The sequence below is a fragment of the Monodon monoceros genome, unplaced genomic scaffold (assembly GCF_005190385.1).
Source record: "Monodon monoceros isolate NGI ecotype Baffin Bay Population unplaced genomic scaffold, NGI_Narwhal_1 Super_Scaffold_13, whole genome shotgun sequence".
Taxonomy (NCBI): Eukaryota; Metazoa; Chordata; class Mammalia; order Artiodactyla; family Monodontidae; genus Monodon; species Monodon monoceros.
Window position 1 is genome coordinate 35,701,858 of NW_021703769.1, and position 26,026 is coordinate 35,727,883.

General features: G+C 42.5%; 1 protein-coding gene across 1 annotated transcript in view; it reads right to left on the reverse strand.

The window, feature by feature from the left end:
- Positions 1-852: 852 nt before the first annotated feature.
- Positions 853-26,026, reverse strand: part of PAK5 (p21 (RAC1) activated kinase 5) — a 321,017-nt gene continuing 295,843 nt past the window's right edge. Inside the window, exons 5-10 of the mRNA XM_029221169.1 lie at positions 24,365-24,856; positions 23,028-23,161; positions 18,403-18,529; positions 6,133-6,258; positions 3,470-3,604; positions 853-1,372 (exon numbers count right to left, since the gene is read on the reverse strand). Coding sequence (XP_029077002.1) covers positions 1,217-1,372; positions 3,470-3,604; positions 6,133-6,258; positions 18,403-18,529; positions 23,028-23,161; positions 24,365-24,856 — 1,170 coding nt within the window. The 3' untranslated portion in view covers positions 853-1,216. The remainder of the gene's footprint in view (positions 1,373-3,469; positions 3,605-6,132; positions 6,259-18,402; positions 18,530-23,027; positions 23,162-24,364; positions 24,857-26,026) is intronic.

Here is a 26,026-nt window from a genome sequence, read left to right on the forward strand (position 1 = left end):
GACTTCCAGTATGATACAGAAACAATAGCGACGAAGGTAAATTACAGACAAGAGTTTGGTGTGCTAGCACACAGAGTTTTAAAAACAGTAACGAACAAAACCAAACATCTTGCCCACTTCTGTCTTTTTTCCCTTTGTGAGACTGGAATTCTCACAGCCTTCTTGAAACATTCAGTTTGGAGAATGGAGTCCAAATGATCCTAGCACTGGGTTGTTGGATCAAGATGGCGGAGGGGTAGGACGTGGAGCTCACAGCCTCCTACAAGTACATCAAATGATCCTAGCACTAAAATTGTTCCTTGGAGGGGAAATTTGGCCCCAAAGGGACATCGTACCCCTTTAAGAGAGGGTACTAGGGGAAACATCCTGCTGTGCAAAAGATGGTTTGCTACTAACAGGCTTGAAGGAAAATGTGAGTTTTCAGAATATTTAGCTTTCTCCCAAGGAGTACTTTTGGTGGTATACTGTGGCTCACATTTTATTGTACTGTATTATTTTGGGCTGGATAAATGGAATGTGCACCCCCATCACCATCACTCTTAAGTCTTCTTCCATTACATAAGACACTTGTTAAGATAAGAAAGATATTCTACTAAAGCTGACGGTGATTGAGAGTCATTCAGTATTCAAAGTTCCTAAAGAATTGTTGGTTCTCCGAAAGGGATAAAAAAGTAGGAAAGAGTTTGTTCGAACTCTTGCTAGTAAACAGGTATTACTTCAACCGATACAATGGCTACGTGACATCAAAGTACTATAAATTATCAAAACTATTGTACAGAAAAATTACAAATTCATTGCAAAATACATTACACTGCTACCATTAAGAAAAAGTGCTTTTTGTTATCCTTTCTATTTTTTGCCAGAAAAGTATTCTTTCAATATAGAAAATCCTGTGCGTTACCCTGCAAGTGGCTAGGATATATCATAACGGAGTTTGTACTGAGTCATTCTGATTTGCTGGATGAAAGGCTGAAAAATATAATAATGACTTATTAAAGCCGTGTTCCAAATGACCACACCAGCTGTTAGTGGAGAGATGCCTGTTTAAGACACAAGAAGATGCCCTGGTCTGCCAAACCCTGCCGGTCAACACACCGTCCCATCAATCAGCTGGTCTGGAATATACAGGTCTGTTACACGTTCTCTGGTTTCCTTGTGTTCTCCTGAATTATTCTCATGTTCTCATCTAGCTTTGTCACCTCTATGAATCCTCTGCTCAGTGATGCCTGTATTGTCTCATGAGGGGAACAATGCAAGATGGCGGACCTGCCAATTTCAAGAATGGATGTCCGAGCAGTTCCTGGGCTGTGGCTCTTTGAGAGGGTTCCCTCACCAACATCAGGTCTAGGAATCCCCGGAGCACTGAAGAAACCTGTGAAAACGCAAGATACCATCTTGAGGACTAACACAGACACCCAACCCAGTTCCCCTAAAATGGGTTCCCAGAGAATTCCCAGGAAAGTCATTCTATCAACAACTTCAAATTCCAGAATGTCAGGTTGAGGAGAAAGAGGTTATGGAAGCAAAAGCAGGAATTGCCTTTCTTAACATATGCTGTTTTCCTTACCTTCTTCAAGTCTGAAATAATAGGAGTAAATTATGGTATGACAAAGAATATTTAATAAATAAAATAATAGTGGTATAATAGTGACAGGAGCAGCTATTATGAAGTGCCTACTGTGTATAGGTGCTGGCCACACATGTTTGATGAACAGTGGTGTAAACATGGGATGAGTTTTCTGTGTAACCACTGAAACCATCTAGGCTTTGTGGAATCCCTTTCTTGCAGAGAAGCAAACTTCTGTTAAGGATATCTGACACAGACAGCATTTTTCCTTTAATTTCGTGTAATTTACTTTTTGAGGTATAGCTTACGTACATTTGAACGTATAAAAAGTTTATGTTCTACAGTAGTTTTTTTAAAACACATATTTACACCTATATATTCCCCACTCCTATCAAAATATAGAACATCTCTCCCTCCAGCCCCCTTCCAATCAATACCTGTCTCCCTGCAAAGGGTCACCACTATCTTGACTTCTGATAAGATAAATTTTTACCTGATTTTGTCCTTTATAGAAATTGAGTCATTGGCTGTCAACCCTTCTCTCTCTAGCTGCTTTCACTCGACATCGTGTCTGTGAGATGTATCCGTGATGTGGGTGGCAAAAGCTGTATCCTTTGCATTGCTGTGTAGTATACACTGCTGAATCATCCCACATATCACTTATCCCTTTGGGAAACAACCTTGGAAGGTTTCCAGTTTTTGACCATTAGGATGAAAGCTGCTCTTGTCTGTGACTTTGAAGAACATCACACTCCTTTGTACTGGGTGTGGGATTATTTGATACCATACTATTTTAGCCACTTTTTATTATTTAAACCCAGTCCAATGCAGTACAAATTTCAATCCCTGTTCAGTTCAAGCAGTCTCCCATCTTTTTGGCAGATCCACACAACCTCTAGGAGTGATTCTATTGGGGCTCTTCCCTAAGGTTTAGGGGTGAGGGAAGAGGAGAAGCAACCATTACAAACTATCGCCTCACCTAAGGCAGCCTCACTCCCTCTCTTATTGTCAGGAGGCGGATGGGAGGGGTCAGCATTTATAGAGTTGATCTGTGGAGACAGCACCTCTCAGCAAGCTCTGCCCCCACTGGTGGCCCCCACAGTGGCAGTTCTTTGACTTAGTATCATATGTTCTGAGCTTGGCCCTACTTGACAATCTTTGGAAAACAGGAAAGGCCCTACTTGGTCCCTTAAACATGTTGCTCTTTGCCCTGCACAATCTAGCCCCTGCCTACCCTCTGACATGCCTCACCCTTTCCCCGTGCCCACTTTGCTCTGGCTGAGGGTCTTCACACTGCTCCTCCCTCTGCCTGGGACATTTTTCTCCCAGATCTTTTTGCATAACTTACTCCTTCTTTCCAATCAGGCTCCAGTCCCCTGAAAGGGCCTCTTTCACCCCTCAGCCAGAACTAGCTTCCACACCCCTCTCCGGCCCCTTCCATCACATCACAGTGTTCTATTCGCTTCATAGCAGGTACCACTCTCTGAAATTATTTTATTCATCCATCTGTGTGTGGTTTATTAACTGCTTCCCCAAATAGAATGCAACCTCTATGAGAGTCAGGAAATGTGGGGTTTTGAGCTGCTATATCCTGGCCATTAGAACAGTCCCCAGCATGCAATAGATTCTCAAGGAGGGAGTGCGGAGTAGAGCCAACCCCATGAAAGAGGAGCAGCTGTACCCCATTTTACAGATGAGCTTCAGAGATGGAGGGGCTGACTCACTTGCCCAAGCGAGTGAACAAGAATAGCAGAGCTCTGAATGCAAGCAACTCGAATTCCAAAGTCCATGCCCATAAACCAGGATCTACTCCTGGATGCGATATGCCAGTCTTTAAAACTACAGAGAGGCGGAAAAATCGAAGAATGATGTTGAACTTCAGCAACGGTTGCTGCTTCTCACCTTGTGCAGGTCCTTCACTCTTGGAGGTAAACTGTCTCGGATCCGCCGCATGGCCTGGAGGGGAGGCTCATTGAAGTAGGGGGGCTCGCCATCAATCATCTCTATCACCATGATCCCGAGAGACCAGATGTCCACCTGTTAGGCACACCACACTGATTACCTCAGGCAAAGAGAACCTTCTGAAAAGTTGGATGTGTCAGGGACCCCAATAGATTCATACTCATTCATAAATTAATATGGGATTTGTAACCTCTCAAAATATACAATTCATATATATAGGCTGAATTGTTGAGTGACCAAGTGTTTGCTAATGGTCTTTGTCTGCTTTTAAAATACAACTTCAATGAAGATTCTGACAATCAGATACACGTGAATGTCTTAACACTGAAGTTTAGAACTTTCTTCTAATTCTTTTAACTTGGGTGGTTCATGGTCTACAGAGCAGATGTGAAAACCATCCAAAGTTTTATGTTATGAACAGAGAGGAAAGTTGCATTTAAACCATAAGAAAATCAGAAAAGTTTTTGGCATATTCATAACAAACTCCAAAGAGCTACATTGCACAGCACGATATATCCTGATTCTTCTATTAATTTGATTTTTAAAAATAGTGCTTTGCCCCCGTATTATTTTTCTTTGTTTTCTTTTTAATTTTTATTTTTTAGCAGTACGCAGGCCTCTCACTGCTGTGGCCTCTCCCGCTGCGGAGCACAGGCTCCGGACGCACAGGCTCAGTGGCCATGGCTCACGGGCCCAGCCACTCCGCGGCATGTGGGATCTTCCCGGACTGGGGCATGAACCCATGTCCCCTGCATCAGCAGGCGAACTCTCAACCACTGTGCCACCAGGGAAGCCCATTCCTTTGTGTTTTATCACTTTGAAGCAGTGTGCACAAAACCATGATCTATAAAACCATGTTCAGGGAATGGAGGGAAAGAAAGGGAGAGACAACAAGCAATCCTTTCTGGGTAAAGAATGGGAAGTCAGGATAAGGAGGAGCCACAGCCGTGCTATAAATTCCCAGGCACTGTCGCCTCCCCCTCCCAGCCTCATTACACCTCTTATAAGTTATTCACACTCCTGCTCTCACCTGCACAGTGCCCTTCACTGAGAATTGATGCTCTTGGGACCACAGTTATTCATCCAAGGGCAAGTAAGCTGGGGGAAGAGAGCAGAGTCCGCCTGAGCTTCTGCCACTCCCCTTTGCTCACTGGTCTGTGCCACCACCTGCAGTCTTCTCCTCTCTTGGGATCACCGTCTGCACCATGATGTGTGGAAACACTGTGTGCCCAGGCGAAACGAGCTCCTTGCCTCTGTGTGTATGTGTGTGTAGTGTGTGTGTGTCTCAGAGCTTCTCCTCACACTATTATCCCCCTAGAAGGCCCTCCTCCACCTCTGGTCCCTCGTTTTATGTATCCAAACCTTGTTCCTTAATAGATTATGAGCAGGTATGGAAGCAATCTAAGTGTCCATCAACAGACAAATGGATAAAGAAGATGTGGTATATATACAATGGAATACTACTCAGCCATAAAAAAGAATGAAATTTTGCCATTTGCAGCAACATGGATGGACTTGGAGGGCATTATGCTAAGGGAAACAAGTCAGACAGAGAAAGACAAATACTGTATGATATCACTTATCTGTGGAATCTAAAATCTACAACAAACTAGTGAATAAAGCAAAAAAGAAGCAGACTCATGGACACAGAGAACAAACTAGTGGTTACCAGTGGGGAGAGGGAAAGGAGGAAGGGCAATACAGGGATAGAGAATTTTTTTTTTAAAGGGAAGTTTATTATAGAATTATATGAAATCATGTGTGTGAAACTTTTTTTTTTTTTTTTGCGGTACACGGACCTCTCACTGTTGTGGCCTCTCCCATTGTGGAGCACAGGCTCTGGACACACAGGCTCAGTGGCCATGGCTCACAGGCCCAGCCGCTATGCGGCATGTGGGATCTTCCCGGACCAGGGCACGAACCCGTGTCCCCTGCATCGGCAGGCGGACTCTCAACCACTGCGCCACCAGGGAAGCCCATGTGTGTGAAACTTTAAAAAATTATAAAGCACTGTAGAATTTAAAGAATCTTTCATTCAATAAAAAAAGATCAAAATTTTTTTTGATTAAAAAAACAAAAACCAATTAAAAGATAGATTATGAGTGATTATTTCCTTTTCAGAGGAAACAATCATTTTGCCATATTTTAAAATATGTTGCAATATTCGTATATGATTTTTCCTATAGCAAAACATTATTTCTCATCCAAATATTAACCCCAATCCTGTGGAGCTTTCTCTGACGTTCTATCCTTTGAATCATCACACCTACTCATCTGTGTGTCTCCAGCCACTTTTCAGGTTGCATTTTCTCGCTTTGTGCACGCTTGGCCCTGAGGGTAAGATATTAGTTTGAGTGGCTCTCTCCCACTGTCACCTTGGGACCTAAGTACGCTCCTGGATCAATGTTGTGGCAATATCCCAGGGATGGCCAGTCTCCCTTCTTCCACAACCTACTCTGTGACAAGCCTAGTGAATGGGGATCAAATGTGGAGTTAAAAGTCATTACCCTGATCTCCTGTGGTCATTAACGATCTCAGAACCCCTGCATCCCAGAGCCTAACCAGACCCTGCCACTCCCCAACAATGACCATCACTCCCTTACCTCTGTCCCATAAGGCAGCCTAGAAATCACCTCAGGTGCCATCCAGTAGGGTGTGCCAACCAGTGATTTCCTCTTTGGCACCTCTTTGGAAACTTGAGCACAGAAACCAAAGTCAGACAACTTTATCTGAAAAGGAAAGGAATGCAACAAACTAACAATATAAAAATACTGGCTCTGACATTTGCAGCAACATGGATGGACCTACAGATTATCATACTAAGTGAAGAAAGTCAGAAAGAGAAGGACAGATACCATACAATATCACTTATGTGTGGAATCTAAACTATGACACAAATGAACTTATCTTAGAAACAGAAACAGACTCACAGACATAGGAAACAGACTCACAGACATAGGGAACAGACTGGTGGTTGCCAAGTGGGAGTGGACGGGGGGTGGGAGAGGGATGGACTGGGAGTTTGGGATTAGCAGATGCAAACTCTTATATATATGTATAACCGAATCACTTTGCTGTACACCAGAAACTAACACAACATTGCAAATCAACTATGCTTCAATAACTTAAAAAAAATACTGGCTTCGAGATATAGAAATATAGAAAGAGTTTCAAATTCAAAACAAAACCACCATCTCTTGTTAACAGGCCTTGAAAATACCAGAGAACGGGCTATCAGACCCTTTTATTGGAAAGGTACAATCCATTTTAGTGAAAAAACCTCTTATGGCTCCAGCAGGATTGATTTGCAAATGTTTAACTCCTGCTGCTGCTATCTTTTATAAAATTATGAAACCCCAAAACTTACAATACACCTGAAACAAATTCATTAAAATTCAAACCTACTACTTTCATTTAATGTAAGAGATGATGCTTTAGTGTAAGTAAACTGCTATTCTCAACACGAGTTTTGTACAAACTGCTGCAATTTAGGGGGTTTTTTTGCACCGAAGACATTTAGATTTCTAAGTACCATGAGATGATTCAAATAACCAACCTCATTTCTATGTTTGAATTATTGCAAGACCCCATTTATAAAGGATGCTGAGATATCACTTTAAGTACTGGCTCCCCTTTTCTTTTGGTTTTCCTCCTTTTCTCAGGACAATTGAAGTTGCCAATGTGAATATCAATGCAAGTGGAAATGTGGGCATAGAAACTGGATGTGAACAATTAGTTACCAGGGGTACAAGGTGGTCATCTTAATTACCCAATATACATATATGTTATTTACGTTAGAGGTCATCAAAAAGAAAAACACCCTGAAATTTCTTGCCCGAAGCCTTTAAGAATACTCTTAAGAACATACTGCACCCTCAGGCACCCTGCCAGTTTATATATTCTAGGTGACCAGGATTCAGTTTATTTCTGGGAGGCTTGATTCCGTTCATGGTGACCTGGTCTGAACTTCAGATAGCCTCACTGAAAAGGATTGCCACTTAGGATTACTGGTGATGACAGAATACATTAAATGAAAACAAAACAAAACAAAACAAAACAAAATCAATGATTCAGGCATTGTTTGGCAATGGTTCAGAATGGCCATTTGAAGTTAAAATTTCCATAGATCAAAGGTATAGTCTCTAAGGCACAAATTCTCCCTTGATTCTCTTGATACCTCTCTGAACTTTTTTCAACCTTTTTTTCTGGCTCTATCTCTGCTGCCCACAACTTAAATACTGGGGCTTCCAGGAGTTTGGGTCCCAACTCTCACCTCTTCTCTTTTTAGGTGCTCTTGCTAGATACTCTTTTTAACTCCACATGGAGTTAATTTTTGTGAAGGGTATACAGTCTGTGTCTAGATTCATTTTTTTGGCATGTGGATGTCCAGTTATTCCAATACCATTTGTTGAAAAGACCATCTTTGCTCCATTTTACTGCCTTTTCTCCCTTGTCAAAGATCGGTTGACTCTATTTATGTGGGTCTACTTCTGGGCTCTCTATTCTGTTTCATTGGTCTATTTGTCAATTCTTTGCTAATACCACACTGTCTCAAAAAGTCCCAAAGTTAGGTAGTGTCAGTCTTGCACTTTGTTCTTCTTCTTCTTCAATATGTGTTGACAATTATGTTGGTCTTTTGCCTCTCCATATAAACTTTAGAATCAATTTGTCGATATCTAGAAAATAACTCACTGAGATTTTGACTGAGATTGCATTAAATCTATAGATCAAGTTGGGAAGAAGTAACATCTTGACAATACTGAGTTCTTCCTATCCAATGTAATACCTCTCCATTTATTTAGGTTTTTTTAAATTTTATTCATCTGAGTTTCGTAGTTTTTCTCATATAGATGTAGTACATATTTTGCTTGATTTATACCTAAGTATCTAGTTTTGGAGGGTGATAATGTAAATGGCATTGTGTTTTTAATTTCAAATTCCACTTGTATTGCTGGTACATAGAAAAGTGATTGACTTTTGTATATTAACTAGATATCCTACAACCATGTTATAATCACTTATTAGCTCTAGATTTTCTTGTTCATTCTTTCAGATTTTCTGAATAGATGATCATGTCACCTGTAACCAAGATAGTTTTATTTCTTATTTCCCAGTATGTATACCTTTTATTCCTTCTCTTGTTTTATTGCATTAGCTAGTACTTCTAGTATGATGTTGCAAAGGAGTGGTAAGAGGGGATATCTTTGCCTTTTTCCTAATCTTAGTTGGGAAGCATATTCAATTCTTAAGGATAGCTCAAGGCCCTGATCACTTCTCACTTCCTCCAGAATTTTTCTCAGGAGGCTATATTGATCTCTCCCCTCACCAAATTTGAGAGAATTTAGCATTCATCTAATCTTGAACTGTTTTCTGATGCTGAGTTTTTCCCGCAGCTAGAAATGACATTGCTCAGGGGCAATAGCTCTGCCTTTTAATTATGAAGCCTTGCTGTTCTCCTTAAGAGCTGAGAAAACAGTAGATAATCAAAAACCTCATGCTACTAGATTGATATTACCTGATATTGACATATATATACATACATACATACATACATGGGACAACAGATCACGTGATAGAAAACACATTGGTGCTCCTTCTGAAGCCATCATTGACTTACTGAAGACAACTGTTTCTAGAATCAAAGTTGTAACACAGATGAAATGGAGGTAATGTTTTGGAAATTATTATTTTTTCTTTTTCCATTTCCTTGTTCATGATCTGCTCTCTAATCAGGCCAAGACTAGTGGGGTGTGGTTTGGGATGGGACTCCTTCAATTTGGATTGCACCAGATGGAATGCTAGAGAAAGATGGTTTAACAGAGATATGATTTTTCTCAATTGCTTTGATATCAAGAATCAAGCCCAGATGTGTCAGATCACAGAATTTCCATGTGGTATAAAGAAGACTGCCCTGGGAATTCCCTGGCAGTCCAGTGGTTAGGATTTGGCTCCTTCACTGCTGGGGCCCGGGTTCAATCCCTGGTTGGGGAACTAAGATCCCACAAGCTGCAAGACGCAGCCAAAAAAGAAAAGAATAATCCATTAAAAAAGAAAGAAGAGTGCCCTATGGCCATGGTAGCTGGTCCATAATCCTTGCTGCCCTATTGTAAAAGGCGTCTACAATTCTGAGAAGTGAAAGCCCTACAGTCCATCACTTTTAGCCAAGGATTATTTGCAGAAGAGGACAAAGAACAGTAACTTATGTCAGGCCCCAACTCTTTATTATACACCATTTCCTACCACCCCGAGCAGATGGTGGTGTGCTTCAGAAATATCTAAGTAGCATACACCCCCACACAAACAAGGGAGAGGAGCCACATGCATCTGTGTTCAGAGGTAATATTAAAAATATTTAATAACCAGATTCATCTAGACCAGTCAGAATCTAGACATAAAGTTGAGCTTTGTTCTGGAGTTATCCTGTGGGCATTACCATCCTTAATGAGGCAAGAGGCGTCCTGGTAAAGGGCTGGGGTCATGGGGGATAATACTCCAATGACTGGAAACAGTGGCTATTAACCAACAAGCATGAGACTATTGCAACATTTTAACAATGGGTATAGATACACTGGTGAATACCAGCTGCACAGCAGCTCCAGCTATGCCCAACATGGCCTCCATGGAGAGATGGCACAACAGAGTGGGTGGAAATGAACTTGAGGCAATGCTACTGGCTTCCATGGCCTTTGTGTGGTATGCAGGGCTCCCGAAGCTCCTCCAAATCTCAGTGAAGGAACAGGGAAGTGCCAGGCACAAGCCTATGGCTGACATGAGAGGCAGTCTCAAGGATAGCTTTCAAGACTTGAGGAAAGAGGCTGGAGTAAACTACTGCAGAGAAGCCTCTTCCTGAAAAGACCAGCAGCTGATGGGACCAGCTAATGCTCACTGGTCACGAGTCCAGGTAGCAGAAGAGGCTGTCACGCCAAGGCAGGGACCAGCGAGGAACAAGAAGATGGATCGTATCTCCTTCACCCGGAGGTCCCATAACCCACATTTGTCTCCATCCTGAGGAAGATGGGGGTGGGAGGTGGAAAGAAGGAGCAGGTGGCGGCCAAACCTGAAAGTCTGAGGGTTTAAAGGTATCAGTTTAACCTTACAATAATGTGACTGAATTCTGATAGACAATGTTTAAATTATTTAAGCAGACTAAATTTAATAGACTGAATTAAAATAGAGTTTTAAAAGAATTCTAGTCAGTGGGGTTTTGTGAAGAAGTTGAGGTTATGTGTGTGTGTGTGTGTGTGTGTGTGTGTGTGTGTGTGGTTATTTCCAAAGTTCAAGCCTGAGTAAGTTTGCAACCCTATGACACAGATAGTAAAGAAGAAACAATTTTGCCAATATATTTTGTTTACCTGTAAAATGAAGGAACCTGAATGATTCAGGAGGTGAATGTATCAGCATTTTGGTATTGGCAATTTTAATTTCAACTGGCTTTGATTTTAAAGCCTCTAGTGTGGCTCTCTTTTTCCAGACATTAAAAAAAAGATACCAAACCTGACAGACTAATAATTATCTCCCTGACAAAATATAAGATGAGAAATTGAAACTCAACGCTTGGAAGCCAGGCCTGTTCTTCTGTTGTAGGAGTATAAGTGCTTTTGCATGATTTTTTTTTACTCATCCAAGTACATAAAAGAGACAATTTTCTAAAAGAACATAATTGCACACAACATTCGTCCAAATAAATCTGCAAGTAGATAATAAGAACTCAGGTAATGAGTATAATAAAGCATTGTAGGCAGTTATTAAAAGCAAATCACACACACACACACACACACACACACACACAAAAGCAAATCACATAGACTTTAAGCTGAGCCTTATTTTAGATAGGATTGTACAACGTGGGTACTTAGGAAACACCTTTGTCTCACTAATGCAGTTAGGCTAAGAGAACTGAAGCAAGCATGTTGCCCGCCCCCTAAGAGGAGATGTAGCTGGTTCCACAGGGGCCAGACAAGGTACTAGAGCTCAGAGATCAGACAAAGCTGCTACTTAAACCTGAGATCTTACCCATCTCAATGCATCCCGGCTAGGAGTAAGGGGCCCCACAAAAATTTGCAAGAGGAGGAGCAAAAGAGAATCTACCCACAAGATAGCTACAGGTTTAAAATAAAATATAAAACCCTCATTTTGTAAATTGCGTATGCTGTAAAGAATTCTTGCATCTGCTCCAGATTTTTGCTAAGGCAGAAATATGGCTGCTTTTGTGCCTGGTTCCTGGGTTCTTCCTATAAGGCAATGGTACTCAAGTGTGTATCATCAGCTGGAAATTGCTCAGAGATACATCCAGCCTGACTGAACCAGAATCTCTGAGAGAAGGGCCCAGGAATCTGTTTTTTGCCAAGGTCTCCAGGGGTTGTGATGCTCACTAAAATCTAAGAACTTGTTTTAAGAAGAGCGATGACCCAGGGACAAAGGAACCGAGGTAAAAGAAGGGGTCAGACTGATGATGGTGCCTCCAGCTGAAGACCCACTTCTTCAGCAGCCAAACCCGAGAGGAGAGGGAAGGCATCATAGTGGCTGAGCTGGAATGGCTTAGAGGCCTCAGCCAGCCCCTCTGCCACTTGGCACAGCACAGAGAGCGGTAGGAACTTGCCCAAGACTATGTGACAGTTTTAGCAGTAAACTCAACCCTGGGGTCTCCTGACTTTTCATGCTGTGTTCCCTGCATTAGAAAATAACTTCTGTGGAGGGAGTGTTTGGGTGTATCTCAGAGACTACTGGAAGGGAATGAATTTAAGCAAGCTATTTAATATGCCCAAGTCTCTATTTAAGAAGAGCTTCTGGGAGATAATCTTCAGGTCTTCCTCTAATTGTAGAATTCTAGCAATTTGAGAGACAACAAAATTCAAATGGCTAAAGGAGCCAGGAAAATATTGGGTTGGCCAAAATTCTGCTCAGGTTTTCCCGTAACATCTAATGGAAAAACCCGAATGAACTTTTTGGCCAATCCAATAATACCAATGAATTAAATGAGCCAGTGGAGACAATAGAAAACTAGGGACACATGCCCCTGGTAAGGAGACACTAACTTCCAGCTGATTGTCAGGGGCCCAGTAGAGAAGGTGTGGAACACTCATAGGCTCTGGTTGCCCGTCTATGGCCCCTTATTTGTCCTTTAACCCTCCCTTCAAATCCTGTGGGAGAAAGGGCACAAACATATTTCTTATTTCTGGGTGCTATGTTAGTTTGGGCCCCCCTCTCCCAGAGAAAATGCTGAGACAAGGATTCAGTGTAAGTCATTTATTGGGGAGATACAGGAAACACTAGCAGTGAAATGGGGAAGTATAACAGGGAAGGGAAGGCAGTCAGTCAAGGGTTAATCAGCAAGGAAGTTACCACCATGGGAACTAGAGCTTAATCCTGCTGAGGACATCTGGGAGACTGTGTAGAACATGTGCCTCAGAGCTATTCCATCCAAGGGCGAGAGAGCTGGGGTATTTATATACCAACTCCCATCACTTTTTCAGGGCTGCTCCTGGGAAGCATGAATGTTAATTTCCTGGAATTTCTAGGCTGCTTTGTTCTGCAAAAGCAGACTACAGTAGCCAGAGAAGTCCCCAGGCAAAGAGATGCAGGTGGTGGCATTTGGAGGTGGAGTTAGTGAGCACTGAAATGGGAAGATAAGGGTGGGGCACCAGCAAGATTGGTACCCTCATCACACCACCTCCATTACTGCCATGTGTGAAGTCAGGCACAGTGTTGCCAGACACTTTGATTTTTTTCAAGGGAGACAGGAATCTGAAATTTTATGTGAAATCTCCTAATTCGTAAAGTGTGGCAACCAATTTATAGTAAAAAGAAAAACCATAAAGATTACTTGTAAATGCCTCTTTTTAATAGATGCATTGGGCTTAAGAGGTCATGGGTTTGAATTCCATTTCAGCCAATGAATTTGATAAAAGTTAGTCACGCACTGCCTAGTGGCCCCTAAGTGTCATCTCTTAAGTGCAAGCCCCAGGCCAAGGAATAATCGTGGAGGAATTTACTCAACCCTTAATTGCAAGGGCAGGGGGATTGCCTTCATTCTGAGCATCTACCGTGCACCTGGTTTACCTCTTATGGTTTTATACTAATTACTTCATGTAATTCTTGAAACCACTCTATGACATGTTATTTATTTTCCCTTTCAAACCCCAAACACCACTCCTTAAACACCTCTGCTTAATACAAATTAGTGACTCACTAGATATTATTTCTATCATGGACAAAGAGTGAACAATTTTTCAGTTGATAACAAAAAATTTCCCTTGTAGTCTTTGAAGAGGCCAGAAAGGACTTATCCTTTTAAACCTGAGCAATTCACTGTTTAAAAATATATATATTTTATTTTGAAATACTATATATAGGCTCATAGGAGGTTACAAAGAAATGTGCACCCAGTCCTCCCGATACATTAGCATCTTATGCACTGTAGCTCAATATCAACACCAAGAAATTGATGTTGGTACAGTCCATAGAGCTCACTCAGATTTCATCAGTTATACATGAACTCATTTGTGTATGTAGTGTGTATGTGTGTATATGTGTGTGTACTCTACAATTTTATCACATTGTAGTCTTGCACAACCACTGTCACAAATAAAGATATGCGACTGTACCATCACCATAAGGTGATGGTGCTACCCCTTTATAGCCACACAATTCCAAACCCTAACCCCTGGCAACCACTAATATGCTGTACATCTCTATAATTACGTTATTTCATAAATGTTACATAAATGGAATTATGCAGTGTGTATCCTTTTGAGGTTGACTTTTTTTTTCACTCAGCATAATTTCCTTGAGGTTCATCCAAGTTCTTGCATGTGTCACTCATTCATTTTTTTTTTTTTTTTTGTCTGGGTAGTATTCCTTGGTATATATACACCATAGTTTATTTAATCATTTACCCTCTGGAGGACATTTAGGTATTTTCTAGTTTGGGGCTATGATGAATAAAACTGCCATAAACATTTGTGTGCAAGTTTATGTGTGGAAATAAGTTTCCATTGCTCTGGAATATATGCCTAAGAGTGAGAATGCTTGTCACATGGTAAGTCCATTTTCAGTTTTGAACGGAACTACCTAACCATTTTTCAAGAGTGGCTCTACATTTTACATTCGCACCAGCATTGTATGAATTAGTGGTGTTATTACTATTTTTCATTTTAGCCATTCGTATAGGTGTGTAACGATATCTCATAGTTTCAATTTGCATTTCTCTAAGGGCTGATGACGTTGAACATCTCCCAACAGCACACCTTGTGTGACAGACAATATTTCCAAAAATGCCAAAAACAATACTGTCCAGCCCCTGAGATCTTCTTGACATATGATTCAATTCTCCTCCCACTCAGGAGAGTTTCATGTTCCTTCCCGCTGAATCTGGAAGGGCTGTGATCATGGTAAAAGTGACACTATGTGACTTTGAGGTCATAAAAATGCCATACTTCTACCCTGTTTTCTTGAGACACTCACTCATGGAATCCAGCCTCCATGCAGTAAGGAAGGCCACATGGTAGGTGTTCTGGTGGAAAGTTCCAGCTCAGCATCCAGCCAACAGTCAGCACTACATTCCTGACATATGTCTGAGGAAGATTTCTAGATGCACCATCTAACAAGTCAGAGCAGTACTGGCTGGCTGAGCCCAGCCAACTCTCAGTCATGTGAGAATGTGAAAATAACTTTTGACTTAAGACCTAAGGTGATTTGTTATGATAATAAATGAATATGTCTTCTGCACTATAGAATGCTATAGAAGCTCCAATATATTAGTATAAATTGTATTCTCAGCCTTTTCTTGTAGTCACACTCCATCTCTGTTCTGTTTTTTAAGGAAAAAAGTTTCCTTTCTCTATAGAAACTGGAGTCAATATGGCACCTTGTTCTTAAATCTGGATGAGCTCACCCTGGCCAACGTGGCTGAGAGTCAGGCTCCTCTCCACATGCTGTGTTCCTTCTTCCTGGAACACTCTCATCCCTGAAGGCCACAGGCCCCGCCCCTCACGTGTCTCTGCTGTCACCACCCCACTGCGGAGGGGCCTTCTCTGACCGGCCTCTACAGACCCTCTACTCTCCACCCTCCACCTTCTTTAGTCTACTTAAGTTAATTAATCATAGAAAACTTAGAATGTATCACCCTGCAATCTGGTGGTGATTTTATTTGTATGTTTATCAATTTGTTGATTATCACACTCCCATTCTCCAAATAAACTGAATGAAATTAGTGACTTTGCTTTATTCATCCTTAGGACCTAGCACTGACCTGGCACAGAATGACGTTTAGCTCATATTTATTGGATGAGTGAGTGAACAAACCATTCAGACTGAAAGCACTGAGGATGTGCCAGTCCCTGTGAGCTCTGCTGGGTGCGTGGAAACTAAAGAAATGTTTGAAACGGAGATTCTGCCCTCAAGAGTGACACTGAATGATCTAGCCTTTCATATATTGTGGGGAGGGGAGATCTTTAAGTAAGCTAATTAAATAATAAACTGTCTTTGTCTCACATCTGATTTTGACATCTGACAGGTACTCACAACAAGGGTGAGCCTACTCCCTCAATCTCTAAAAGCAAGGAAAGAAAGCCTGGCAGAAACTGTCCTGAATTTTTTTTCCTGTAAGCTCCAGTCCCCAGAGCCAATGTGTGGACCAGTTCAATGCTCAGCAATGCTCAGTTCTGAGGCCATGGGACCTTGCCCTGGTGCTTTTCTGAGTCAGGCCAGGAGAGAGTTCTAGCCCTTTTCCTATAGCTCCCCTGCTCTATGGGAGATGCTGCAAAATGGCCACATGGTCTTCCCCTCTCTGTATCCACATGCCTTTGGATGCAACTTTGCATCTTCTCCCATCAAGAGGCAATGGTGTTTATGGTGTTATTTCCCCACCCCTTGCATCTAGGCCCAGTTACCTCTACTACCACTGCTGAGATCCAGCCAACCACCAGGCTAATTAGTGAGGCTGTCAACCCCAAACTGACCACAAATGCAAGAGTGAGCTCAGCTGATGTCACGTGGAGCAGAGGTAAGCTCTCCCAGCTGAGGTCAGTGCAAAAGTCGACTCACAGAATTGTGAGCAAATAAATGGTTCTGGGTTTAAGCCACTAAGTATTGAGTGGTTTGTTGTGTAGCAAAAACTGACTGATACATACTCCTGTACGCTCTTAAAAAAAAGTTCAGCCAGAGTAATGCAGAAAGCAGGACTTAAAACTGCCCATTAAACATAATACTAAGTTGGTAAATTATGTGTGTGTGTATGTTTTTATATATATATATATTTAGGAAATGGGATTATGGGTGATTTTTTCTTTTAAGGGCTTCAAATGCTTGGCTTATTTATTTATTTATGGCCGTGTTGGGTCTTCATTTCTGTGCGAGGGCTTTCTCTAGTTGTGGCGAGCGGGGACCACTCTTCATCGCGGTGCGCGGGCCTCTCACTCTCGCGGCCTCTCTTGTTGCGGAGCACAGGCTCCAGACGCGCATGCTTAGTAGTTGTGGCTCACGGGCCTAGTTGCTCCGCACCATGTGGGATCCTCCCAGACCAGGGCTCGAACCTGTGTCCCCTGCATTAGCAGGCAGACTCTCAACCACTGTGCCACCAGGGAAGCCCCATGGGTGATTTTTATTTTATTCTTTATACTTTTCTGAATTTGCTGAATTTTCCACAATAAAATTGACAATCTTTTTAAAATAAAAGAAGAAAAGCCAAAGTTCTTGGGTAGTTTCTTCTGGTTGCCCTCTGATCATTCCTGGGCAAATTCTGATGTGACATGAACGTTTTCCACGTGACTGAGGATGCTAGGTGGTAAAAGACAGGTGCATTAAAGGGACAGCTGGCTCCACTCATCACAAGGCTATTACATCTGCTGGGAGAGTCAGGAAGATTAAAGGGGTCTAAATAGGGGGAAAAAAATCTATGCTTCAAAACTCTTCCATCTAACTAAGCCTTCCTGGCAATGTCAACTCATGCATTCCTTGGCTGTTGTATTCTATCTGGTGTGTCTGATGAGTTTCAAGTGAATCCCCTGAGCAGGCTGCAATGATGGGAAATGCAGATATCTGGGCCTGGGGATACACTAGTGTGATGGATATCTTCTGTTTGTCCTTTCAGATCTGGGAGCCCTGAGCCCTGGGAGGCCAATCTGTATTGACCATTGATGGCTTCTGATTGGACTCAGTCAATGGGGAGCACCAGTAGGAGACTGGAAGGAAGGAGCAGAGTGAGGTTCGGGTACTTATTGGCCCAGCTCCCATCCAACAGGTTCACTATGGTCTGGTTTCCACTGAAGATCAGAGCTCCTGCCAGGCAGCCCTCTTCACACAACAATCTCTATTTCAAGATTCCAGTAACTAGTTCTGCACCTCACCTCTTCGGTCATGGGGTCATAAGAGTGGTGTTCCATTCTAGAGACCTATGCTGGTCCTCATGACAGTTCCTTTTGGCTTTTCTACATCTCATCTGCCCACACCTTTATTAAACTCTCCTCAAAGCACTGGAATTTGTCATCTGTTTCCTGCAGGGACTCTGAGAGATACTGCAGACATGCGTAGTCACATGAACAGAGTGGACACAGTCCTAGAAAAGTCATTTTCTCTCCACCAATGAAAATAAGAATGTGGCAGAAAAATAAAAGAAATTTCTATAGTTTCTATTACTTCCTGCACTTACTGTTAAGGCAGAAAATTATCTGTCAAATTCAGCTCACAGATAGTTTTAAATGACAGGATGACACAGAGGATGGTAATTTCTTTTTCGAAAGCCTCCTGGGAAGGGGAGTGGGTGACTTGCGACTAAGGAAAATTAGAATTATGAGAAAGTGTTCTTAGGAATATAATACCTGTAACAGGTGAAATGGCAAGGTAAACCAGGGAGGGACCCAACATGAAAATCTTACCCGGCCATCACTTGTCAGCAGGATGGAGTCACTCTTTATGTCCCTGTGAATCACTCCTTGGTTGTGCAGGTAGGAAAGAGCCCTTAGAACCGACAGACAGACGGTAGCTATTTGTTCTTCATTCATTCTAGAAAGGAAATCACATTGAAGGAGAAAGGTCAGCCTTAAGACCATCTTTGAAATGATCAAGAGAGGTGGCTCCCTTGTGTTCTAGAGAACCAGTCCATGCTCCCCAGCCCATGTCTCGAAAATCTATGGGAAAGGAAAAGGAAGTCTTTGGGACCTGATTCCCAGAACCTAAGGCCTGGCATTGAGGATGATAGGGGCTCAGTATAAGCTAAAGTAAAGAGACCCCCATTGGCTGGCTTTTGGGTCATCAGTGCAAATGCACTTCCTTGGACTCTTATAGGTAATTCCCCAGGTACTGACAAACCTCCAGGGTCCTACAGAGAGGGCACACTGAATGACGCCAAAGTTCCAGGAGGGCTGCTAGATGACCTTGAGGAAGTCCTTTAACTTCCTCGGGTTTCTTTTTCCTCATCTTGGAAGTGGGCAAGGCCATGGTTCTCTTCAAGGTTGGACTCAGGCAAGGTGGTCTTTAGATCTCTAAGATCCCCCTCTGGGACTTGCCCTGCCTCTCACCAGCCCTTCCTCTCCCTCCTCCAGGAGCTGGAAGCTTCTGTTACTCCAGGTCCCTCTGTCAAGAAGGAAATTGGGCCTAGTTAGTTACTAATAACCAAGTGTGAATGCGTGATACCCTAATAAATAGACCATGGGAATGAGAAAGGCAAGCACAACACTGGATATGCTCCCCCATTTCATGGCTGCACCCTCCGAAGAAGGTATTTCTGGTTTCAGAAGAGACTGAGGTCAGGTGACCTGCCCAAGGTTATATAGCTCAGAGGGTAACCAGATCATGATTCAAACCCCACCTTCTATGAATTCAAAACCCATGCTTTTCCACTTTCCCCACTGTATCATGCAGCAATTGTAACTCAAAAGAATGGATTTTCAGCCACTGAAGAACCCAGGTGGGAAGAATGATGTGGAGAATGGAGTCCCTCAGTGCACTCAAAATGACCCATTTAGGCATCTGCCTAACTCATCTAGGCATAAAACTTCCTCCCTCTCACGGAGATATTGAGAGGCCCAAATTAGGTAGCAAATGTGAAAGACCTCCTAAAACAAACTATCAGGCAAACAGAGGAGGCTATCAGGAGACACACTTCATAACTGACCAGAGCCCAAATTTAAGAATTGACTTGGGAAATAATCCCAGGTAACTTTTAGCTCAGCAGGACAAGTAAATAGATGGCCTTGAATCTGCGTTTCAGTCTTGTTGATGCCAACAAACCCCAGCTGAGTAAAACTAGGGTTCAAAATAAAATCCAAGGAGATAACCAATCAGGAGAATGTCAAAGGTACAAAGTGGATGAGTATGAAGAAACATGCCCTTCTCTTTGAAGAGGATCCCTACCACCACAATGAATTGGCCTCATAGGAAGGCAGGTGTCTGAAACAGAGTAGAAACCTACAACTTCTGTGTTCTTGGTTTTGTGGTAAGTGGGCTGGTCATTATGCTGGATTGTTTTCAGATGACAATTTTCACATCTGCCCAAAGCACACTCCTGAGAGGTTTAGAGCATCAGCCACAGGGACAAGTCCAACTACATCTTAAAATTAATTGAGGACCAAGAATTATCATCTTTAATAAAATAAAATCCATTTTTCTTGGATTCAATGAGATTTCAGTTATTTGGAGCAGGCATAAAGATTTTTCACAGGTCAAAGGTAACAAAAATTAATTGACTCTGAGCCCCCAATCACAAACTGAAAGATCCCCTGGAATTTATAACAAATGCTACTGACTCTTAATTCAATGACTTTGAAAAGGACATGGCCCACTGTAGAAAGCCTGGTGCTTTCCTACTTCAGCAGGGAGGAAGTCAGGTGGGGATAAAAACACCTCAGTTTTGGAGTCAACTCCAAATTCAAATCCTGGCTCTGCCAATTATTAAATACGTGATCTTGAGAAAGATACTTTTTGCCTCTATGAGTCATAGCTTCATCCTCTAACATCAACACCTACCTTATAGAGATGTGTGAAGGTTACATGAGTTAATGTAAGAACCTGACAGAGCCCGGTACTTTCCTCTCCCTTCTAGAACTGTTTCCTTGAAATAAGTAGGATATGATTTAACAAGATGCTAGATAGGGCTAAAACATTAGTATGTATAAGAGACTCCTGAGGGGACTTCCCTGGTAGTGCAGTGGTTAAGAATCCACCTGCCAATGCAGGGGACACACGTTCGCTCCCTGGTCCGGGAAGATCCCACATGCCGTGGAGCAACTAAGCCCATGCACCACAACTACTGAGCCTGTGCTCTAGAGCCCATGTGCCACAACTACTGAGGCTACCCGCCACAACTACTGAAGCCCGTGTGCCTAGAGCCCATGCTCTGCAACAAGGGAAGCCACCACAATGAGAAGCACGGGCACCGCAACGAAGAGTAGCCCCTGCTCGCTGCAACTAGAGAAAGCCCGTGCGCAGCAACAAAAACTCAACACAGCAAAAAAATAAATAAATAAAATAAATAAATTAAAAAAAAAGAAACTCCTGAGCATCTGGCTAGATCATGGATTCTTTTAGTCCATCTGGGTAGAGCCTGAGATGCTGTATTTCTAACAAGCTCTTAGGGGATGTTGATGCTGCTGGTCCCCAGACCACACTTTGAGTGGCAAGCAGTTAAATGTTTTATCAACCAATCAATCAATCATTCAATGAAGTACTTATTGAATATCTACTATAGGAAACTCTCTGAACTACCAGCTTAAGGATTTCAAATTCTAAATATCCATGGTATTCCTTGACACACAATTGCTTCTTGCTCTCTGGAACTACTCTGCCTTCAAGGGGAAATCCATCGACAAAACTAGATGGAGAGAATTAGAAAACACAATGGATTCTAGAGAGGCTGGCTCTTCAGTGAATCCCACGGATACAAAATAAGAACTTGACAAAGTGAGAGCTGTAGTTTTCTGATGCTCTCTGAGGCAAGAAAAAAGCCCCTCCCTTAGACATATTTTTATTAATTGTTTTATTTGTAGGTCACATTTGTCTTATTCGTAGGTCTCTTCAGTATACTTGTTGCTACAATTTAAGATGATTAGATAGATAGATAGATAGATAGGTATGGTGGTTGTATGGCTATACCAATAGGAATCTGCCAGCCGAAATGTTGGTGATAAACATTTGGTGTCTTCCCTCATGTCCTTTTGTTTTTAGATGGTCTACCGCAGACTCAGAGCTATAGGGAGTCATGATTGAAACACTGCCTCATTTTAGCAGAGAAAAAGCAGCACCTTCGATCCCTTACGGGTTTCTGAACACTTTCTTGCTACCTTGCTTTCCACCTATTGTCGCTCAACTGGATTCACTTATGATTTGGATGCCATTTCAGTGACATCAGCTAATACCCAATGTAGCTCCTTCATGACAATCTTCTCAAATCTTTGGTATTTTATTTACCAGCAGAGCAAACTTAAAGTTTCCCAAATGTAACGTGATTCTTTTTACACATCTGTTCCTTTGAACCTTGCTTTTCCAGCGCAGTCCATGAACTAACAGCATTAACATCGCCTGGGGGTTCCTTAGAATGCAGAGTATTATGCCTCCCCCCCATTGAATCAGGATCTGCATTTTAATAAGAGCCATAGGTAATTTGTATGCATATTAAAATTTTAGAAGCACTGTCTTAGCACATACTCTTTTCATTTGCCTTCAATGCCCTTTTCTTCCCACTTGCCTTCTTAGTAAACTCTGATGCATCTCTCAAAACCCATCCTGGACACCACCGTATATTGGAAATCCTTCTTGACTCTCTTATAGAGATATTCAGGTATTCTTCTATGCTACTTATATAATTCTAATTCTGCACAGGTGTTATAATGTATTTATTTCTAATCTGAGACTTCCTTGGAAGGGTGTATCTGAGCCTTATTCATTTGTATCTTTTGTAGCCCCAGCACTTAGGAAAGAGCCTGGCACATAAAAAGTGATTAATAAATACTTGATGAAATGACCACAACTGACACATCAGAGAAGCAAGTAGCTGAGGCAACAGTGGCAAGCAACCATTGTTACTTGCAAGATGATTTAAAACCAGATTTGAAGAATCTCTCTCTCTCTTATGTAGTTTGTTATTATGACATAAAATTTTGATCTTTCACCTGCCCCTGCCTTCCCCAGGTACCCTTGGTGGTATCAACACATAGCAATGGTATAGCAACTTAGGAGAATGAAACTCAGTTTTAGAAATCTACGTAGGGATGGGAAATTCTATTATTTGTCACCGAAACTCCATTCTCAGCAGCTTGCTGATTTAAAATCAGTGAGTACCAATGAACTTCTGGAGGGCAGGGAGAATGTGAATTGAGTGAATGAACTATACATACATGATATTGTGATAGGCACCTGGGAATACAGAGAAAAAGGGCAGTCGTTTCTCTACCTTCAAAGTGCTTAACTACTTATGAAGAGTTCATAAATATAGTTACTGAGGCCTTACCCTGGAAAAGAATAATAAGCACCTTGAACTACTTGCCTGGATAGTAAAGAAACTTACCTGGTATGAGTAACGATGTCTGTCAAGGCACCACCTTCTAGAAATTCCATGACAACCCAGAGCTCATCATTGACAAGGTAGCTGCTGTACATGTCAACCACATTGTCATGGTGATAATCCCGCATTATCACAACCTGGGCAAAATAGAAAGACACTGTTTCACTTCGGACCGTGAAATTTGACTTTTTGTTTTCTCATGACTACATTTGGGCTGTGAGTTCAACTGATGGGAAGTACTGATTGTGTGTGGGTGGGGTATTCAGAAGTCTATTACAGACAAAGGGACAGCACTGAGAGCAGCTGGCAGGAATAGAGGGGATCAAGTTAGCAAATTCAGAGAAAATGGCAGGTCAACAGGACACTGGGTTGGGGGAGAATACGGGGTAAAAACAGGCAGAACCATGGCAGAGTTTGCATTCACAAGAGTGAGTTTAGTTGAATGTTTGGGGGGATGTGATCAGATATCCCATAGGTTACTTTTAAAACACATTGTCCACACTCTGCTATTGGGCAAAAGTGTCACCAACTCAAGGTAAGTGAGTCTCAGAAGTGACTGAAGTAAACAGTTATTAGGGCTGGGGCCACATGACACCAGTCTAACTTCTTGGGAGGTCTAGGCTGAGTCTGAAAGAGTTTGTGCTGAATACAAAGGATAAGTCTTGAAGGTAAAAACATTATGACTTAGGCATTAAAAGGCCAACTTGTGTCTGCTTGCTGGAGAGAGCAGCCAGGAATTGCCATCCTGTGGCCGCTTCTGGTGATATTTTCAGAATGAGTGCTAAATAATAAATTATACAGTTGTTTAAGTTATATTTTCCCTGTCTGTTCTGGCATTGTGGTTTGGAAATAAGTTCCAGAAATCAGGAGCTGTGGACTGGGAAGAAACTGAATCCCACTCACCCCATGCTCTCTGTGAGGTTTGGAGCATGGAAAAGAAATGAACACCTATGGGAGTTGGAGCTGGGTGGAGCCTTCACATAAGCCATCACGGAAGAGGGTCCAAAGTCACAGCTGATTGCATTGTTACAGCTGTATGAACCTACTGACCCCGGTTTAGTAACATAATCTGATGCTAGGTTTCCTTATTGCTAAATGGAGATAACATTTTTCTGTCTATGGCTATTGTGAGAATCAAACCAGACCAATGCTTAGCACAGTGGCTGATCCACAGGAAGTACTTCATAAAGAGGCAGCCATACAGGCATAGAAAAAGGGATGCTATTTTTGTATTTATATTTTCTGTGTTTTCTAATGTCCTAAAATGTATATGTGTTATTTCTGAAATGGGAAAGAAATGTTACATAGGACAGAAAGGATGATCCGAACACACCATCTACCTCATTAAAAAGCAGCTCTCGTCTCTGTTGTTTTCGGAGGTCCATTTTCTTCACGGCGACTTGCTTCCCCGTGTGTTTCTCAGTGGCGATGCACACAATGCCGGTTGACCCTTCCCCGATTTTGATAAAGTTGTCCAAATATTCTCTGGGGTCTCCTGGGCTGACCACCAGCTGCAGGGCTGCCCGGAACTGTTCGTGGGACACCCTGGAGGGCTGCTGGTCTGAGGAGGAGCCCCAGCTGGGTGGGGGGTAGGTGCTAGATGAGATGCTGAGAGAGCTCAGGTAAGAAGCTGTGGAGATGTACTGCGAACTGGTCTGGAGGGAGGGGTGGTGGTACAGGGTGGCTGTGTGGTACCCAGATGGGTACTGGTGGCTGCTTGAGGAATAGCCTGCTTTGCTTTGACTTTGAGGTAGTTTGGCAGGGCCCCTGGGGTAGGTGTCGGACCCTGACAGTGGAGGGCTGAGGACCACCTGTGCTCGATCATAATCCACCTGGGAAGACAGACACAGATGGAGAAATTCACACGCTACATCTGAATACCATAGCCATCACACAGCTGGTCCAAATGATGAGCACCACTGCACAACCCACTCGTGGGTGAGGCTTACCTCGTGGGGTCCCAGGATGCATCGCTTCCACCCTTTATCTGCCCTCCGACCTCCCCATCCTGCCTATTTCTTCCTCCTTCCCTAATAAAATCCCCAGAAGTAGACTCTGAGACCTGGATTAGAATGCAAGTAGTAGGAGGTGATCCCAGGAGTTATGAAGGGGAAAACGCCAATACAGTAAGTCCCCTACATACGAATGAGTTCCATTCCGAGATCGTGTTCATAAGTCCAATTTGTTTGTAAGTCCAACAAAGTTAGCCTGGGTACCCAACTAACACAATCGGCTATATAGTACTGTACTGTAATAGGTTTATAATACTTTTTACACAAATAATACATAAAAACAAACAAAAAATAAACATTTTTCATCTTACAGTACAGTACCTTGAAAAGTACAGTAGTTACAGTACAACAGCTGGCACACAGGGGCTGATCAAGTGAACAGGAAAGAAGGGTTACTGACTGGAGGAGGGAGAGGAGGTGGGAGATGGTAGAGCTGAAGGATCGTCAGCAATAGGAGATGGAGGGCAAGCTGCAATTTCACTCACGCCTGATGTGGATGACACGGGTTCTGGTTCCTTGCTGGATTCAATTCTACCTACTGTCTTGAAAAATAAACGATCCAGTGATGTCTGGGTAGTAGCTCTTTTTTCTCATCTTAGATGATGCGGTAGCACTGGATTGCATTCTGAGCGGCTGCTGCAACTTTGGTGTACCATTCTATGTTCGGGTCCTGTGTCTCAAAAACTAACAGTGCCTCCTCAGATTAAGAAAATCCCCTTGCCGTTTCCTGCATCATGAAACTCTTCGGTTCTTCAGTTACTTCTTCCTCTTGTCTCTCTTTGTCATTTCTCTGGGCCTCCAATTCCATAAGGTCTTCATTAGTAAGCCCCTCATGTTGCACAGCAAGAAGTTCAATGAAGTTGTCCTCTTGCAGATCTAGCTCCAGCTTCTCACTGAGGGTCATTAAGTTGCTGAAAACCTCTTTGGACTCCTCATCCACATTCTCAAATCCATGAAAATCGTGAACAAACTGTGGGCAAAGGCTCTTCC